Here is a 20,000-nt window from a genome sequence, read left to right as displayed (position 1 = left end):
AATGTTGGGTCAGGTAACCCGACTATTTTGTTGACAACCCTACACACTTGTTTCGCCACTCTTAAAACGAAGTTAGGTTCACAGACAATGGGGACGTCGGGCGCTCCAAGCTCACGGTAAATAAAGCGTGCGTGTTTACTATTTTGATCATGTCACCCTCATACATGTGTGGGAAGGGATTGGGCTGAATCTTCCTTCAATGCTTCATTAGCAGAACATGAGAACGACGACGAATGATGTTGGCCGGTTACTTGCTTGCTGGCTTGCGTTTGCTTTCTTGGTGGGTTGACTGGTTATACACACGTACTTACTTACGTACTTCGGCCATTATGAACCCCCGGGGGAGCATAGGCCATCGACGACAATTCTCCATCCGACACGGTCCTGGGCTGCCCTTTCGATCTGGCTCCAGGTCTTCCCCTGCCTGTTGATATCTGCTTCAGTGTCTCGCCTCCAGCTGTTGCGCGGCCGGCCTCTCTTCCTTTTTCCTTGTGGATTGTACCTTTGCTTTATGTTTCAGCCAAGCACATGTCGTACAACGACGGCTGCCAGTTCTCTGCGCTGGGGAATGACAACTCTGGTCACTGTGTGGCAACAAGACGAGGGACAGGATGGTGGTTTGGAGGCTGTACCTACGTCAATCCTAACGGTGTTTACCTCCGTGCCTACAACACCGGCACACACGAAGAGGCTGGAGGAACTATTATCTGGTATTCGTTCAGAGGAAATCAGTATTCTTTGAAAAGTATTGAAATGAAAGTACGAAAACACGTTCGTTGAACAGGACTACGATTGCTTTTAGTTTTTACATTTAGTCAAGTTTTGACTAAATGTTTTAACGTAGAGGGGGGAATCGAGACGAGGGTCGTGGTGTATGTGTGTGTGTGTGTGTGTGTGTCTGTGTGTCTATCTGTCTGTCTGTCTGTCTGTCTGTGTGTGTGTGTAGAGCGATTCAGACTAAACTACTGGACCGATCTTTATGAAATTTAAAATGAGAGTTCCTGGGATTGATATCCCCAAACTATTTTTTCCTTTTTTTGATGAATACCCATGATGACGTCATATCCGGCTTTTTGTAAGTTGAGGCGGCACTGTCACGCCCTCATTTTTCAATCAAATTTATTGACATTTTGGCCAAGCAATCTTCCACGAAGGCCGGACTTCCGTATTGCATTTCAGCTTGGTGGCTTAAAAATTAATTAATGACTTTGGTCATTAAAAATCTGAAAATTGTAAAAAAAACATATTTTTCTCTAAAAGGATCCAAATTTACGTTCATCTTATTTTCCATCATTTGCTGATTCCAAAAACATATAAATATGTTATATTTGTATTAAAAACAAGCTCTGAAAATTAAATATATAAAAATTATTATCAAAATTAAATTTTCGAAATCCATTTAAAAACACTTTCATCTTATTCCTTGTCGGTTCCTGATTCCAAAAACATATAGATATGATATGTTTGGATTAAAAACACGCTCAGAAAGTTAAAACAAAGAGAGGTACAGAAAAGCGTGCTATCCTTCTCAGCGCAAGTACTACCCCGCTCTTCTTGTCAATTTCACTGCCTTTGCCGTGCGCGGTGGACTGACGATGCTACGAGTATACGGTCTTGCTGCGTTGCATTGCGTTCAGTTTCATTCTGTGAGTTCGACAGCTACTTGACTAAATGTTGTATTTTCGCCTTACGCGACTTGTTTAGTTTGTAACGACCACTTATTTGACGACGGTGTTTGCTCATGGTCGCAAATACAAAAATAACTCATTCCCACGTATTCAAAAGAACTTTGGCTCTTGTGTGGCAACAGGACGAGGGACAGGATGGTGGTTTCATTACTGTACCAACGTCAATCCTAACGGTCTTTACATGCACGGTTATGAAGCCTTAAATACTGGGATTAACCAGACTAACTTAATTTCATATGTTTTGTTTGACTAGCATAACAGTTATTTGTCCTTGTTTGTGTGTGTCTTATCTAACCATATCACCTTATTTTGTAGACAACACCGATTACAAAACAATATACTTGTTTACTGCTGCATGGAGGCGTCATGCAATGAATAAGAATATCGTTCCATTTGGACATAAACTACAAAATGTACACACTGGCTGCTGCCATCGTTGCACATTAAATTAGTTCCAGATTAATTTTAAGAAAAACAACAAATCAATTCTGCAAAAGAAGAAGCCAGGCTGTAGAGTTTGGTATGTATCCAAGTGGAAACAGTTATGTTTTCTTTATCTTTTTAAAATCCTGGACGGATTAACGGTCGTTTACGAGAAGGAACGTAGTATGCTTGAATGTGTCGATATCTGTGTCTGTGTTTCTCTCACAATCTCTTTGTTAACTTGCTTTGGCTTGCTAGTAGCGCTTGTATTAGTTTCATGTTTCTGTGCTGACTTTTTTTGAAAGAGTTGCTTAAAGTTTTAGCGTTAATTTTAATTTAGTGTTTATTCCATTTTGACTTATTTTGAAAGATACTTTGGACTTGTGTTTTAGTACGACCATGCTAGTTATAGGAAACTATGTAAAAGAGTCATTTAATTGTACGTCCGATCTGAGCTTATATATTCTTTTTCTTTCTAAATTCACATAGGAATTGTCCGCATGAGCCTTCTCTAAACTGCCGTGCGTGCGTACATGGTTGATTTAATCCTACTTCTTCTTCAAGGCACAGTCATTGCCGTGATGAAAGCAGTTTGGTTCACCACCTATCGAGCCAGGCTTTTACACGGGATAAGAACACCCCTCTTTAATTGGACCTCTATAATTGGACACATACCAAATATTAACATCGAGACTGTTTCAGGTACAGAGTAAGAATTTGTTTGATGAATCCGTTTCACAAAAAGCAAGTACGTAGCCCAGTGTCTTTGAAACCAATTCATCAACAATGTCTCACTTTGCACAGAGAGCACACATGTTGATGTTTGTTGGTGGTCTTAATACCCTATGTAAACGCCTGGCTAGACTAAGATGTTGAGTAGAATTATTTTCACAGGAAGGACACCACCACAAAAACCGACCTGACTTTTTATGTGGGATAAACAATTATGTACACCACCACAGAAATAGACCAGACTTTTAATGTGGGATAAACAATTATGTACACCACCACAGAAATAGACCAGACTTTTAATGTGGGATAAACAATTATGTACACCACCACAGAAATAGACCAGACTTTTAATGTGGGATAAACAATTATGTACACCACCACAGAAATAGACCAGACTTTTAATGTGGGATAAACAATTATGTACACCACCACAGAAATAGACCAGACTTTTAATGTGGGATAAACAATTATGTACACCACCACAAAAACCGACCTGACTTTTTATGTGGGATAAACAATTATGTACACCACCACAAAAACCGACCTGACTTTTTATGTGGGATAAACAATTATGTAAGCATACACCACCACATAAATAGACCTGACTTTCTATGTGGGATAAACAATTATGTACACCACCACAGAAATAGACCTGACTTTTTATGTGGGATAAACAATTATGTACACCACCACAGATATAGACCTGACTTTTTATGTGGGATAAACAATTATGTACACCACCACAAAAATAGACCTGATTTTCTATGTGGGATAAACAATTATGTACATCACCACAGAAATAGACCTGACTTTTTATGTGGGATAAACAATTATGTACACCACCACAGAAATAGACCAGACTTTTTATGTGGGATAAACAATTATGTACACCACCACAGAAATAGACCTGACTTTTTATGTGGGATAAACAATTATGTACACCACCACAGAAATAGACCAGACTTTTTATGTGGGATAAACAATTATGTACACCACCACAGAAATAGACCTGACTTTTTATGTGGGATACACAATTATGTATTTTTTTTTTCATTTTCATTTTTTCGTGTGAGTTTAGAGGGAGCGGTCAGCGACCATAAACTCTATTTAAACGAGACAGATATGCAGCAAAAGGAGGGGGGGAGGAGGTGTCAGTAGAGGTAATGCAGGAGGAAGTGATAGCAGAGTCCCGTGGGAACGAATGCGGGGAATGGAAGAGGGTTGGAGGGCAGGGGGGAGGTGATGAGTGAAGGAGAGCAGTCTGGAATGAAACAATGGTAACAGATAAGGGAGTGCGAGAGAGAGAGAGAGCGAGGACCGAAGTCATTAGTAGCAGCGCAGCGGCCAGCAAGCAAGTTCAGCGATTTTCAGTTCTGCAAAACTATGGAGTTCAATTTTACTTCTTGGGCAAAAAATCTGCCCCAACCTGTAATTGAGGTTCTGGAAAAAGAGGAGTTCACAAGCCTCAGTGCCTTGAAATATGCAGGAGAAAAGGACCTGGAAAGCCTTAAGTTAAAACGAGGCCACATAGTGGAATTAAAAGCGGCAGTGGCAGACCTGCAACAGAAGTACGGGGGAGGGCCGTTGCGTGCTGCCGACCAAGTGGCACCGCTCCAGGGTCTTCTTGGCAACATGGCCATACAGTCTGCTTCACCAGGTGAGACTTATTTACGAATTGTTGACTTCGTACCGGCTTCTATGGCGGTGGAGGAAGAGGTGACACTCGGGGGAGGTGTCACGCTCAAGCTGGCCAACAAACCAAAGTTGGAGAAAGTATCCCCCTGCCACTGGATCGTGGCAAATGCTAAAATAATGGCAAAACTCATGAACACCGTGGACTTCGACCACGAAGCTTACCTCTGTTATACAGAGATGGTGGGCGAGCTCGGCGCAAGATTCTCCTGGCAGTCGGTGCTCCTTTACGATGACGAGTACAGGAAGCGCCAGTCTACCAGCGGGTTTGCTTGGGGAACCCCCAACCCCCACCTGTCCACAGTGATTCTCTGTGAGCGTGCCCAACAAGTTCCTGGCAACAAAAGCGGCAAGGCCACGACGGGAAGCGGCGGTATTCGACGACCTGTGGGACCCAGTGGGAAGGAGGTGTGCCTGCAGTACACAAACAAAGGCACATGCCTCTACGGGTCCCGCTGCAGGTTCGAACACGTGTGTGACACGTGTGGAAAGGAGCACCCCGGCAAAGACCACCAGGCGACAGCAAACACCAGTGCCTAGGATACAGCGCAGCGAACTGACAACACAACGGTAGGCCCCACCTATTCCAGCCCGTTCCCTCAATTAGATCCTCATGACTGTGCGTTTTTGGGAAATCATGTAGAACAAGAACTGTTAGATCAAATAGCAAAAGGAAATTATATAGTGGCAAGTAAGAAGCCAACGGTCGTAAGCGCACTAGCCGCGATCCCCAAAGAAGATGGTAGCGTTAGGCTAATACATGATGCCAGCAAACCAACAGGTAGGGCAATGAACGATTACTCCATCCCTGAGTCAGTGAAGTTTCAAACAGTCTCTGATGCGTGCGCCTTAGCGAAGACAGATTATTGGTGTGCTAAAGTCGACTTGCAGTCCGCATATCGCTCAGTGTGCATCAGTCCGGATGATTATTGTGTAACGGGACTCAAGTGGCATTTCAAAGGTAAAAACAGACCGACTTATTTGTTTGACAGTCGACTTCCATTTGGTAGCAATGTAGGACCGTCACATTTTCATAGACTTTCACAGTCAATTCGCAGGTGCATGGCCAGGAGAGGCATGCCTGGTGTGTTAGCATACATAGATGATTTTCTTTTAGTAGCAGCAACAAAAGAGGAGTGCAACGACATGTTATTTTCTTTGATTAGATTATTGAGGGAACTAGGCTTCAACATTAGCTGGAAGAAGGTGGTGGGGCCCACCCAACGTATCACATTTCTTGGAGTCGACATCGACACGCGGAACAACACTCTGTCACTTGGAAGTGACAAACTGCAGCAACTGCGGCGGCGACTACTGCAATTTCGAGGAAAGAAGCGCGCGACAAAAACTCAGCTTCAAAGCATCGCGGGTTCTCTTAATTGGGCCTGTCAAGCTGTCAGAGGAGGAAAATTCTTTCTGCGGCGGATACTGGACACAATAAAACCCCTTCATCAGCAGCGGCACAAAGCAAAGCTTTCTAGCGAATTCCAGAAAGATGTGCAATGGTGGCTTTCTTTTATGCATGTATTTAATGGAACAGTGTATTATTTCCACAATGCAAAACAGCATGTCCATGTGGACGCATGTAATATTGCAGCAGGTGCCTTTTGGCAGGGCGACTGGCAGTACACCTATTTTAAAAAAGACATGCCGGCAGCGAACAATTTACACATAAACTTTAAAGAAGTATGTGCTGTGTTACAAGCTGTGACACGATGGGCACCGATGTGGTGCGGACAAGAAGTGATTGTGCATACTGATAGTACTGTGACAAAATCAATTATCAATAAGAGCAGATCTACTAATAAGTATGTCAACAGCTTACTTCGGAAAATGGCATGGGAATGTGCTAAAGTAAACTGTAGCATTGCGGCGGTGCATGTGGCCGGTTGTGTAAACATTATGGCTGACACTATTTCACGTCTTCACGAGCCTAGGCGGCGCGAAGAGTTAGTGCGGCTGTTGACTTTCTGGCACCGGGGGAGACCCCCCAACGTGAACCTGTGTGATCATATGTCTGACCAAGCCCTTGTGTTCCTTCTTTCCAGATGAAGGATGCGAATAATGTTTATGTAAACATTGTAAACAAGACATTGTGTTTTGGGGCGGCGTGTTTGGTGTTTTTTCTTTGTGGAGTTCTCCAAAAAATCGAACTTGTTCCAGGACAACGGGAATCTTGATCCCGATAAGCAGCTTACACGAGATCGCGTGGTGATTTTGGAGACGGACAGTGTGTCAATAACTTTTCAATGGAGTAAGACAATTCAGCGTAAAGAACGCTCCGTGGAAACTAAAGCTTGCTGCAATTCTTTCACATCCTTTATGCCCAGTGTCCGCAGTGACTGATATGTTTCATGTTTTGGGACCGATGGGCCCCAAGGCGCAGGTTTTTTCCGATCAAAGGATCTGATTTCAATAAGAAACTGCGTGTAACTGCTGCTGTTGCTGGAGGGGATTTTCTCTAGTCACAGTTTCTGGCGGGGCGGCGCCGCGGGGGCGTTGAGTTGTGGCGTGCCGGGTGAAATCGTCAAGGTGATGGGGGACTGGAAAAGCACTGCTTACTTAGGTTACTTAGATCAGCTGCCGCCCAAGGTGATTGACTCGTATAGATTGCATATAGTCCGCAAAACACCTTCAACTATTACAACATAACAATCCTAACTAAATATTACCACTTCTTGAATTGGGCGGAATAACGAGTGTTAATTACTTCCTATTTGGGATTTATCTCTGTACAATGTTATCTTTCATGGTCATTGTCAGATGGTATTTTTTCTCTGAAGTAAACTGCCCTCGTTACTTGGCCCAAATCAAATAAACCTTTTGGCTACGTATGTTGGTACGGAAGCGTGAGTGTGTGTGTGTGTGTGTGTGTGCGTGCGTGCGTGCGTGTGGGTGTGTGTGTGTGTCTGCGCGCGCGCGTGTGACGGTGTCTGTATGCGTGTGTGTATTAGCCAGTGACAGTTGCCTAGTGTTCTACAATTGCAGCTAGGGGGGGGGGGGGAGCATTAGTGAGTAGTTTAAGTGTGAGTTTAGAGGGAGCGGTCAGCGACCATAAACTCTATTTAAACGAGACAGATATGCAGCAAAAGGAGGGGGGGAGGAGGTGTCAGTAGAGGTAATGCAGGAGGAAGTGATAGCAGAGTCCCGTGGGAACGAATGCGGGGAATGGAAGAGGGTTGGAGGGCAGGGGGGAGGTGATGAGTGAAGGAGAGCAGTCTGGAATGAAACAATGGTAACAGATAAGGGAGTGCGAGAGAGAGAGAGAGCGAGGACCGAAGTCATTAGTAGCAGCGCAGCGGCCAGCAAGCAAGTTCAGCGATTTTCAGTTCTGCAAACCCCCCATCCACCCCCTGGCATCCACCTATTAGTTTTGTTGACGGTTCGCTGCGTGCATTGTGTACCCCCCTTTTGGAGATGATTGCATTTGCATCATTTGAATCAATTTCCTGCATAGTATAACTATAATCAAAATGAGGGCTATATGTATGTGTTAATTAGTAATTGATGTTTTGTTGAATTCATTGTCATTTTGTTTTTATGAATTGATATGTATGTAAACATTTGTTTCTTTTGTGTGTGTGTGTGTGTGGATTTATCTCTGTACAATGTTATCTTTCATGGTCATTGTCAGATGGTATTTTTTCTCTGAAGTAAACTGCCCTCGTTACTTGGCCCAAATCAAATAAACCTTTTGGCTACGTATGTTGGTACGGAAGCGTGAGTGTGTGTGTGTGTGTGTGTGTGTGTGTGTGTGCGTGCGTGCATGCGTGCGTGTGGGTGTGTGTGTGTGTCTGCGCGCGCGCGTGTGACGGTGTCTGTATGCGTGTGTGTATTAGCCAGTGACAGTTGCCTAGTGTTCTACAATTGCAGCTAGGGAGGGGGGGGGGGGAGCATTAGTGAGTAGTTTAAATTACTTTATTGTCCCATCGCTGGGAAATTCGGGTCGCTTCCTCCCAGTGGAAAGCTAGCAGCAACGGAGTCGCGCTACCCAGGTGTCTGCGTGTTTAGGTGTATTCAGCCACCTGCACTTATGGCAGAATGACCAAGGTCTTTTACGTGCCATTGTGATGACACGGGGGTGGGACATGGCTTCCGTCTCTGGGTCTGCACATAAAGTTGACCCGTGTCCGTCCCGGCCCGAATTCGAACCTGCGACCTTTCGATCACAAGTCCAGTGCTCTACCAACTGAGCTACCGGAGTTCTATGTGGGATAATGGCATCCTTGACCTTGGACGCAAGAACCAACGGCGTACGCACGCACGGAAGTTTAGAGAAACCAAGGCTCATGCAGACAAGTCCTATGTAAATTTAGAAATAAAATAACAGATGAGCTCAGATCAGGCGTATAATAATGATATAGTTTTCCGTAACCAGCGTTGTCATAGAACAACACTCATACACAGACACACACACACGCACACACTCACACACACACACACACACACACACACACACACACACACACACCACACACACACACACACACACACACACACACACACACACACACGCACACACACTTTGTAGTGTCATTCAACGTGACTCAAAACTCCATGGATAATGACATCCTTGACCTTGGACACAAGTCACCAGCCTGGATGCTTCCTGTCTACACTGATTGGTTTTTTACATTTCGTCAAGTTTAGACCAAATGTTTTAACGTAGAGGGGGGAATCGAGACGAGGGTCGTGGTGTATGTGCGTGCGTGTGTGTGTGTGTGTGTGTGTGTGTGTGTGTGTGTGTGTGTGTCTGTGTGTGTGTGTATGTAGAGCGATTCAGACTAAACTATTTGACCGATCCTTATGAAATTTCACATGAGAGTTTCTGGGTATGATATCCCCAGACCATTTTTTCATTTTTGTGATAAATGTCTTTGATGACGTCATATCCGGCTTTTCGTGAAAGTTGAGGCGGCACTGTCACGCCCTCATTTTTTAACCAAATTGGTTGAAATTTTGGTCAAGTAATGTTCGACAAAGCCCGGACTTCGGTATCGCATTTCAGCTTGGTGGCTTACAAATTAGTTAATGACTTTGGTCATTAAAAATCTGAAAATTTAAAAAAAAATATAAAAAATTATAAAACGATGCACATTTACGTTCATCTTGTTCTCCATCATTTGCTGATTCCAAAAACATATATGTTATATTTGGATTAAAAACAAGCTCTGAAAATTAAATATATAAAAATTATTATCAAAATTAAATTTTCGAAATTAATCTAAAAACACTTTCATTTTATGCCTTGTCGGTTCCTGATTCCAAAAACATATAGATATGATATGTTTGGATTAAAAACACGCTCAGAAAGTTAAAACGAAGAGAGGTACAGAAAAGCGTGCTATCCTTCTCAGCGCAACTACTACCCCGCTCTTCTTGTAGACCTTTTTCACTTAAATTTTGGCGCATGCGCTGTGAAGTTTATTGTCAGATCTACCGGAACTAGGGGGCAAAAGGAAAAATCGACAACGAGGCTTGGTGCAAAGTCAAGTGCGGAGACGACGAGGCAAACTGTTGTGTTTGCAACTGCAAGTGCAACAGTGGAATGAAGAAAAAGAAATACGGTGGACAGAATTTGTCATTGTATGGCTTTCCGATGGGTGCAAGTGCGAAGGCGTAACAGCGAAGGACGCGATGGGTGCAAGCAATCCGACGACAGGGGTTTGTCGTGCCATTGAAAAGTCTGCTCGAGTCACTTCGTGTCTGGCAATGGCACGGCTATCAGCGATGCCAACTACGTTGACTTCGTACCCACCCTTAATCTTGGATTTCCCCCTCCCCACTCTCTACCTCTCTCTCTTTCTCTCTCGCATGATACCGTATATACATACACGGATGTTTTTCTGTGTGTGAGTTTGTGTGTACGATACCGTGTGTACGTATGCGTTTGTGCGTGTGTGTGCGTGTGTGTGTGTGCGGTGTGTGTGTGTGTGTGTGTGTGTGTAATGAAGAGAGAGAGAGAGAGAGAGAGAGAGAAAGAGCGGTAATTGAATTTGGCTTTTACCGAATGAAAACAGTGTCAAAAACAGTGCATTAAGAACTAAAACCAACCAACCATAAAATAAAAAGCACCCTCCATCCCTTTTAACTGTCTCTCTCTTCCGCTTTCTCGCGCTTTTTCTGTCTGTCTGTCAATCCCCCCTCTCTCTCTCTCCCCCTCTCATTTCATAAAAGAATTTGGGAGAGAAGAAAAGTTTTCAATATCCTCGGTTATAGGCCTACCTTGTGTCAATATTTCCATTTACAAATGTATGCAATAACACTGTCTTACAATTAGTCAAAAACAAAGCCCTTTTTTTCTAAAAAGATCAAAATCCGAAAGAAACAACTGAAATTCATGCAGAGACTTTCTTCCGAAAATTACAAATCTCTGGTAAATTGAAAGGAACAACAAAATATTCCTTCAGAGAGAGCGAGAGAGAGAGAGAGAGAGAGAGAGAGAGAGAGAAAGAGAGAGAGAGAGAGAGACTTAGACTTAGAACATTTTATTCACATAAAGGGCAGACATTTTAGGCCATAGGCTTAATCTTACAATGTGCCCTTTACATTCACACAAACACATATTCACGCGTGCGCCCGACTAGAATCATAGAAACATCAAACATACAGTAATAATAAATGAGAAAAGTAGTAGAAAATACATGAATGGAACATCAATAAAGCAATTACAGAATGGAACATTAATTACGCAATCACACTTGCGCACTCACACGCAGACGCACAAGGAGGAACACATATAATACTAACAAGAAATTCCTCCGAGGTAGGAAAAACACCCCCGTCCTTACCATTCTCACTGCCACCAACTGAGAAGGCACTGCTAACAAGTGTGGTTAAAATAAGTTGATTGAGTGGACAAAGAGACAGGCGGAGAAAAAGACAAATCAATATAACTCTTTCTGTAACACCTACTGACCGCATACAGAAAACAAAAGATCCCGAGAAAAAAAAAATCGGTTTGCGCTGCGCGCTGAGAGCAGGTATTGAAATATCTCATCGACCAGATTTTGTCCGGGGTGTATCTGCCGCTTCGCCGGGTAGCAAGTAGAGCCGAATACCCGGCTTGAGTGGCGCACTGTACGCCGGCTTCGAACCATGGACCCGTCAAGCTTCGGTCCCTTCCAGACTCGTGGAATGGGAACAGCACGAACATGATTCAGGGGCCATAATGCCATTCCTGATCATATCATGTCGAGTCCCATACTTCTCGTTAAAATTAATATTAAAAGTCCTACGGTTTTGAGCCATTAAGGACTTGAGTGTTTGTCCGCTTTCAAACAGTCATGCCATACTTGTCGACGACGCCCTAGGTACCACATCACAAACAGAACTGTGCAATACACAGGTGTTTTCTACAGACACACTCAAACACACACACACAGAGAAGCCGTATATATATATCTATATCTATTGTATAAATATATAGAGATAGATGAGAGTGTATTTTTCGCGTGGCTATAAATTGATTCGACCTTTGCACTTTTACAGTGAGGATAATTTACGGGTTCAATTTACGTTCTGGACACTGCGGTGACCTTCTAAAAATAGTAACAGAACGCCGGGAATATCCGAAGGGAATATAGTGCACCATACGAAGGAAGGGAGGTAAACGCTGAAAACATGGAGAAGATAAGGAAGAGTTATGCCGTAGTTGATCCCCCAAAAAACCCAAAATCCACCAATAACTCCCTAACCGTGTGTTTGACTGGTCCCAATGTTTGTAAGGACCGTCTCAGGAATGTATAGAACCTGTTCACCAAGTTTGGTGACGATCGGTCCGTTCAGTCTTGAGATCTACTTGCGAACACAAACAAACACATCGAGTGAAACCTATACACACCCCTATACCGGGGGTGTAATAATAATATACACACAACTAAGTGCCATTCAACAAGCACACAGTGAGCCTACCAAGACAGGTAGATTTAGCATTATGTAGGCATGCAGCAGTCAATATTTCAGAGTAATAAAATAATTATAATTAACAAAGCTAGCTACAATACCGGCAGCGTAACTTATGAAGACCTCAGTATGTGTTTCCTGAGGGAGGTTTTGAATGCGTTCAATGAACGGCACGTTTGTACATTCGAAGGAAGAGAGTTCCACAGTGAAGGTCCCACAAAAGCAAAGCTAGTTTTGTATAGATCTATGCGAGTCCTTGGTAATATATATATAGATTTGTTTGACACATAGCGCTCGGAAGCTTTAGTCAAGAATGCATTTAGGTATGGTGGGGCCAGCTCATTGAGCGCCTTGTACATTAGAATTAAGATGTTAAGAGAGAGAGAGAGAGAGAGAGAGAGAGAGAGAGAGTGAGAGAGAGAGAACTCAGAACTCAGAATGGTTTATTATTAAGGCCACAGAGAGAGAGAGAGAGAGAGAGAGAGAGAGAGAGAGAGAGAGAGAGAGAGAGAGAGAGAGAGAGAGAGAGAGAACTCAGAACTCAGAATGGTTTATTATTAAGGCCACAGAGAGAGAGAGAGAGAGAGAGAGAGAGAGAGAGACAGAGTGAATGAGTGAGCGAGCGAGTGAGCAAGAGTGAGAGATAGAGAGAGATAGATAGAGTCACACACACACACACACACACACACACACACACACACACACAGGCACACACACACGCACACACACTGAAACAGACAGACACACGCACACACACGCACACACATACATACACAGACATACATATACACACACAAACCACGAGTGAGAGCGAGAGACTGAAAAAATGAGAAAGAGAGAGTCGTCAGTAAGTAGTGGTATTGACACGTAGCGATAATGACACGTCGCGCTAAAAGATGTAGTGCTGTCGACACGTAGTGATAATGAACGAATGATAGCGACTCATCGACAAATTATTTGTAGCACTAATCAACGTAGCGATAGCGGCACGCAGCACAAATGACACGTAGGACAAATGACACTTAGCACAAATGACACGTAGCGCTAGCGATACGCACCCTCGCTTTTGCAGGGGAAGTTAGCCAAGTCTTTCTTCCATATACCACCAATAGCCGTTTCAAACCATACCTTCGTGCATTTCCTTGACTTTTTAATCTGTTTTGTTGAACAAGATAATCCGTTTTCTTGCAGAATTTCTCAAAGTAATCCTCTGGCAAAGTAATCTTCGAGCATCGAAAGTGAAAGAGGTATTTCAGGCCAGGCACCTATTGCTCCCTAGTTCCGGTTATCAGAGAGAGGCTGCCGTGCCCTAAAATCTGATTGGTCGAAACGCTGGGGGCAAAGGTTATACGAAAAAGGTCTATTTCACTGCCTTTGCCGTGCGCTGTGGACTGACGATGCTACGAGTATACGGTCTTGCTGCGTTGCATTGCGTTCAGTTTCATTCTGTGAGTTCGACAGCTACTTGATTAAATGTTGTATTTTCGCCTTACGCGACTTGTTTTTCAATTGCTTGTGTTGTTTATTTACACGGAGTTGTGTTATTTCATTTTGTTATTTCATGGTCAGCTTACTTTATTTGTACACAAAATAATTCCCACGCTACTTTACGGTGAAGATTTTAATCTGGTATGCGAACAAGTACAGCGGAAGTATGCTATTAAATATCCCATGTAAAAGTCAGACCGGAGATATGGCGGTCTTACACGGAAAGGGACGTCATGATTGCTCCCATGGGGTCGCCTTCACGCGGCGGGAGCGTTTAAACAGAGCTACCCCACTCCTTTACTTCTCTTCTTTTGTCTTATTTCTGCCTTACCAGTCCTTTCACCTATATTTCCTTCCAAGAAAACTCTCCCTACTATTCCCTGTAGTTTTCCAATTCTTTTCTTGTTGTCTTATTTCTACCTGACTGGATCCATCACCTTTATTTCACTTACCAAAAGTCTTCTTTTCCACATCCTTATTTCTCTGCACCCCGCATGTCGTAAGAGGCGACTAACGGATTATGTTTCTCCTTTTACCCTTGTTTAGTGGTTCTTGTATAGAATATAGTCAATGTTTGTAAAGATTTTAGTCAAGCAGTATGTAAGAAATGTTTAGTCCTTTGTACTGGAAACTTGCATTCTCCCAGTAAGGTAATATATTGTACTACGTTGCAAGCCCCTGGAGCAATTTTTTGATTAGTGCTTTTGTGAACAAGAAACAATTAACAAGTGGCTCTATCCCATCTCCCCCCTTTCCCCTATCCCATCTCCCCCCTTTCCCTCGTCGCGATATAACCTTCGTGGTTGAAAACGACGTTAAACACCAAATAAAGAAAGAAAGAAAGACGTCATGATTTAAAGGCCCACTCCGCCTCTAAACAATTCGCCTCGCTGTCTCAGACCTGGCCAGGCTTTTACATGGGATAAGACAATCCCTCCACTTGCTCTCTCTCTCTCTCTCTCTCTCTCTCTCTCTCTCTCTCTCTCTCTCTCTCTCTCTCTCTCTCTCTCTCTCTCTCTCTCTCTCTCTCTCTCTCTCTCTCTCTCTCTCTCTCTCTCTCTCTCTCTCTCTCTCTCTCTCTCTGCCTTTTAGATAAGGTCATGATTCAGTGTGGTTTAAACCTCAAGGAAAACAATCAAAGGAATACTTAAGATAACATGATAAGATGTATTTCCCTTCCAACATTGAGTGCATGGCGAAGCAAACCACTGTTGCAGTGTTGGCATGGTCATGGGGTATCCCCGTAGTTGGGTTTGTTCGTCAACTCCCTGAAAAACAAAGTACTTCAAAGATAACCAACAGATAACAAAATGTGATAAGTGGTGTGCTGTGTACAAACAGGTGTGCAGGTGATATCGAGATTACACACTGTTCTATATTTTACTCACATTGCGAATCCCGATCGAGAGACTTTCTTTTTTTAGTTGGACTCTCACACAGTTACAGGGGTTGAGGCTTGCCAAATAAACAATAAGAAAAACAGTCTAGGGAACACATACGATCAGGACACCAACGTCAGGAGCATGCAGAATTACTTACACAGTAAGAAGGGGGGAGGGGAGGAGGCAGATATGACGTCATCGTGGGACGGAAAAAATCTTCTTTTTACAAAAAAACACCCAGAAGACTGAAAAAAGTCTACTTATTCTAACATTTGTTACTGGAAGTTTGCTTTAGTTTTGTACTAAAGCATTCAGCAAGAACTAGAAGACGGAGGTAACATGGTTTGAGATTGCAGTGTCCTAGTTTGTCAAGAAGTACGGAGTTCACTCACAAATAACGACTCATGTTTGCATATGGTTTCAAGAAAATGTAATACATTATCAACGAAGCAGGTGGAGTTTGTTTGTTTTGTAAATAAACCTCATCCATTAGCTTTGCATTTTGGTGTACATAAAACATATCCATCTTCCGTTAACATTGCTGATAAAATATCAGAGTAACCGGTATAAATGCAATTCCATACATGATGTACTAAGTTGACAATAAGTGAAGCTGGTAACTCAGGCATGTGGAAGTATGCCAAATTTCCTTGTATTGATAAGGACAATAAATGTTCTTGTATCTTGTAACTTGCAGACGCTTGATCGCTGCATATGTAAAAAATCGGGTCGAAGAAGGTTTACATGACTCGACTATCTATGCAATAACGACGAGGGTTTTTTTTTAATTGGAGGACAATGTAGCCTATCCTTTTCACCGTATCACGACGGTCACGTGGTGTTCTTTAAGATATCGTTGCACCGACTGCAACAAAATAGCTGTACCTTGATCGATGGGCGTAATGTGAGGATAGACAGAGCTTGCAGCCGAACAAAAATCGCTGGAAATCTCTTCATCAAGATGGGTTCTGGAGTATTCGTCATCGTTTTGATGGTTCTAACATCAGGTGATTATGGCATCTCTCTCTCTCTCTCTCTCTCTCTCTCTCTCTCTCTCTCTCTCTCTCTCTCTCTCTCTCTCTCTCTCTCTCTCTCTCTGTCTCTCTCTCTCACTCTCTCTCTCTCTATCTCTCTCTCTGTCTCTGTCTCTCTCTCTCACTCTCTCTCTGTCTCTGTCTCTGTCTCTCTCTCTCTCTCACTCTCTCTCACTCACTCTCTCTCTCTCACTCTCTCTCTCTCTCTCTCTCTCTCTCTTTGATCTCGAGTGTATGCAGAGTCGACAAGTTGTTTGGCAGTTCCTTCGCAGGGCTAGTCATTCTGACGAAGATGATGACAGATTGCAGTATTCTCAGAAGCGCAGAGAATATAAAGAGTTGTTGAGGCAAAAAAAGGAATTATATAAAGATTCTGTGGTTGAGTCATTGCATGCAAATTTAAAGGACCCTAAAAAGTTTTGGGAAACAGTCCGTTCAGTGCGACCATCTCTTGGTGGACAATGCAACATATCGATGGAACAGTGGTATGAGCATTTTCGTGATATTTTTGGTACCGTATTATTAGATGAAACAAATACTCCAGGTAATGAAGGTGATCATAGTTTTGAGCAAGGAGGACAAATAAATTGTGACTCTTTGAACCAGATTATCACCCGTGATAAGGTAATGCATGCAGTCCGGGCGCTTAAACATCCACAGGCAGCTGGCCCAGATGGGTTGATTAACGAGTTTTATAAGAATGGTATTGATATACTTTTGCCTTTTTTGACCAATTTTTTTAATCATTTATTTGACAACGGTTTGTTTCCCGATGAATGGTCACACTCGATTTTGCACCCAATTCATAAGAAAGGAGATATTGATTCACCGGATAATTATAGAGGTGTTTCGTTGTTGAATGTATGCAGCAAATTATATAGTTTTATTTTGAATAAACGTATTTCTGATTGGATAGAAGAGAACGAAGTTGTTGGGGAGGAGCAAGCTGGTTTTCGCCAAGATCACTCTACAGTAGATCACATATTTACACTGTTTGGAACCGTACAGAAACAGTTGTTGAGACATAGAAAACTGTATGCAGCCTTTATAGATTTTCGGAAAGCGTTTGACTCTGTTCACAGGGATAAACTATGGAAAGTACTGGATCAGAATGGCATGTGTGGAAAGATTGTTTTAGCCCTTAAAAGTATGTATACGACAGTGAAAACGTGTGTTCGAGCAGGAGGTGAACTTTCAGATGTATTCATGTGTCCAGTCGGCCTAAAACAGGGTGAAAACTGCTCACCGATTTTGTTCTCATTGTTTATTAACGAATTAACCAAAGACATTATGGCAAATGGAAGACACGGTATTCAATTGTCACCGGATTTAGTCGAATTATTGATTTTGTTGTTTGCGGATGATGTGGTTTTAATCTCTGATAGTGTCATCGGTTTGCAAAACCAGCTAAATGTTTTATTGACCACCTCAAAGAAGCTTCAGGTAGTCGTAAATATGGCTAAATCGAACATAGTTGTGTTTAGAAACGGTGGTCATCTAGCATTACGAGAAAAATGGTTCTTTGGTGATAGTGAAGTGAAAGTTGTAAACATGTATAAATATTTAGGAGTCTATATGTCCACAAGAATCTCTTTTTCCCACACTCTAAACGACCTTGCTGATCGCGCGAGAAAGGGAGTATCAGCTATCCTCAAACTTCTTTGGAGTATTGGGGAATATTCTCCTGATACATTTTTTAAACTGTTTGACAGTCAAATACAACCGATCTTGACGTACGGTTCGGAGGTCTGGGGACTCTCTGCTGATCAACAAATTGTTGAAAGAGTACATTTGTCTGCCATTAAAAGGTTTGTCGGTGTCCATTCGAAGTCACCAAGGCATATAGTTTACGGTGAAACAGGACGTTATCCTCTGTTTGTGGTAACGCACATAAAGTGTATGAAGTTTTGGCTTCGATTAACTCGGATGGATGGCAACAGGTACCCCAAGAAAGTGTATAATATGCTACTGTCTATACAAAGGCAAAATTACACGACATGGGCTTGTAACGTTCGTAATGTTTTGTACAAGTATGGATTTGGTGAAGTGTGGGAAGCACAAGGTGTTGGTGATATTTCCACGTTTGTAAGAGAATTTCGCCAAAGACTTGTCGATTGCTTTAGACAGGATTGGCATAGTTGAGGGCCCCAAAGGGGGGGTATCATCACGATCACGGAAAGGGAAATTTTAGCTTTCACGATCACAGTTACCTTGATTTTTGTTTTCACGATCACGAACACCAGTGGCAAATCACGGTCACGGTAAAAGTTGCATGTACAGAAAGCACGTGTCAAAGTAAACACAACCACACAGTAATTCGCTCCTCTGGATCTATTGTTTATTCAACACAAAGTGAGAACTGTTGCACCTTTTTTAATATTATCATTTTTTTAATTCTCTTTCATACACACATAGAAATACATATCATGAGTTGTAATCAGTAACAAGAATGTTGTTTTCATTGTTTTTTTTCTTCTCTCTCTCTCTCTCTCTCTCTCTCTCTCTCTCTCTCTCTCTCTCTCTCTCTCTCTCTCTCTCTCTCTCTCTCTCTCTCTCTCTCTCTCTCTCTCTCTCTCTCTCTCTCTCTCTCTCTCTCTCTCTCTCTCTCTCTCTCTCTCTCTCTCTACACTCATACACATTCAACTCCCACACCCTCACTCACACACATGAATATATACTTGCACAATTTCACATTTCCAGAGCTAAATCTTGTAAACCCATTTTCTCAAAAACTATTGGGTGGATTGAAATTAAAGTACATAATTATGTATGTGTGATGGGTTCTTTATTTTCAACTTTGCCATACAATTTGAGGTACACCATCGCCTGGTTTCATGGCCTTGAAAAACAAACAGGAATGCTACAGGCCAAAAATGGTTTTACCTGAAAGAAGCGCGCAGGGCCAGTGGCGAAGCCAGAAGGCTGAGCCTGCGAAGCAGGCGAGCCAACTAGGGGGGTCCGGGGGCATGCCCCCCCGGAATTTAAAAAAACAAGAAGAGCAAACGCTCGATCGAGTCACTTTCGCAGTTCTGAATATTATATGAGGCATCAGATGGACAGGAAGAAATTGCTATTCACAACACAATACAGATGTAAATAATTTGATGTAAAGAATAATCCTATAAAGTTTGAATCAAATCCGATGAATAGTTTCAGAGATATGATATTTCAATTTTTTTCCTTCAAGACATACCTGTGACCTTGAAAAAGGTCAAAGGTCACCAAAGCAGACGTCAAAGTGTAGAGGTCACTGGGAGTCACGTTCACATAAAATTTGAGCCCGGTCACTTTTATAGTTTCCGAGAAAAGCCCAACGTTAAGTTGTGTGTTGCCGAACAGAAAAGGGTAGTTATCTCCCTTGTTTTTCTGATAACGTTCGTAAAAGGCTACAGATGTAAATACTTTGATGTAAAGAATAATCCTACAAAGTTTCAATCACATCCGATGAACTTTGTCAAAGATATAAAATGTCTAATTTTTCCTTTGACGCTGACCTGTGACCTTGAAAAAGGTCAAAGGTCAACGAAACCATCGTTAAAGTGTAGAGGTCATTGGAGGTCACGACTAAACAAAATATGAGCCCGATCGCTTTGATAGTTTCCGAGAAAAGTCCAACGTTAAGGTGGTGTCTACGGACGGCCGGCCGGACGGCCGGC

At 42.6% G+C, this 20,000-nt stretch overlaps 3 protein-coding genes across 4 annotated transcripts in view; all 3 read left to right on the top strand.

Moving 5' to 3' along the window:
- LOC138980411 (microfibril-associated glycoprotein 4-like) overlaps window positions 1–951 on the top strand; it is a 10,240-nt gene extending 9,289 nt beyond the window's left edge. The window contains exon 6 of the mRNA XM_070353280.1: window positions 521–951. Within this exon, the coding sequence (XP_070209381.1) occupies window positions 521–780 (260 nt within the window). The 3' untranslated portion in view covers window positions 781–951. The remainder of the gene's footprint in view (window positions 1–520) is intronic.
- The window catches only part of LOC138980406 (uncharacterized), a 22,682-nt gene extending 17,531 nt beyond the window's left edge, over window positions 1–5,151 (top strand). Inside the window, exon 2 of the mRNA XM_070353276.1 lies at window positions 3,992–5,151. Coding sequence (XP_070209377.1) covers window positions 4,227–5,075 — 849 coding nt within the window. The 5' untranslated portion in view covers window positions 3,992–4,226 and the 3' untranslated portion in view covers window positions 5,076–5,151. The remainder of the gene's footprint in view (window positions 1–3,991) is intronic.
- The window catches only part of LOC138980402 (fibrinogen C domain-containing protein 1-A-like), a 49,524-nt gene that overhangs the window by 11,057 nt on the left and 18,467 nt on the right, over window positions 1–20,000 (top strand). Inside the window, exon 1 of one of the 2 annotated variants that reach the window (XM_070353267.1) lies at window positions 15,640–16,317. The exons of the other annotated variant lie outside the window; for it this stretch is intronic. Coding sequence (XP_070209368.1) covers window positions 16,272–16,317 — 46 coding nt within the window. The 5' untranslated portion in view covers window positions 15,640–16,271. Of the gene's footprint in view, window positions 1–15,639; window positions 16,318–20,000 lie in introns of those variants that run through there. 2 annotated transcript variants of the gene reach the window in all.

Source organism: Littorina saxatilis, linkage group LG11 (genome assembly GCF_037325665.1).
Source record: "Littorina saxatilis isolate snail1 linkage group LG11, US_GU_Lsax_2.0, whole genome shotgun sequence".
Taxonomy (NCBI): Eukaryota; Metazoa; Mollusca; class Gastropoda; order Littorinimorpha; family Littorinidae; genus Littorina; species Littorina saxatilis.
The sequence above is the reverse complement of the archived record's forward strand: the minus strand, read 5'-3'. Positions and strand labels throughout refer to the sequence as shown.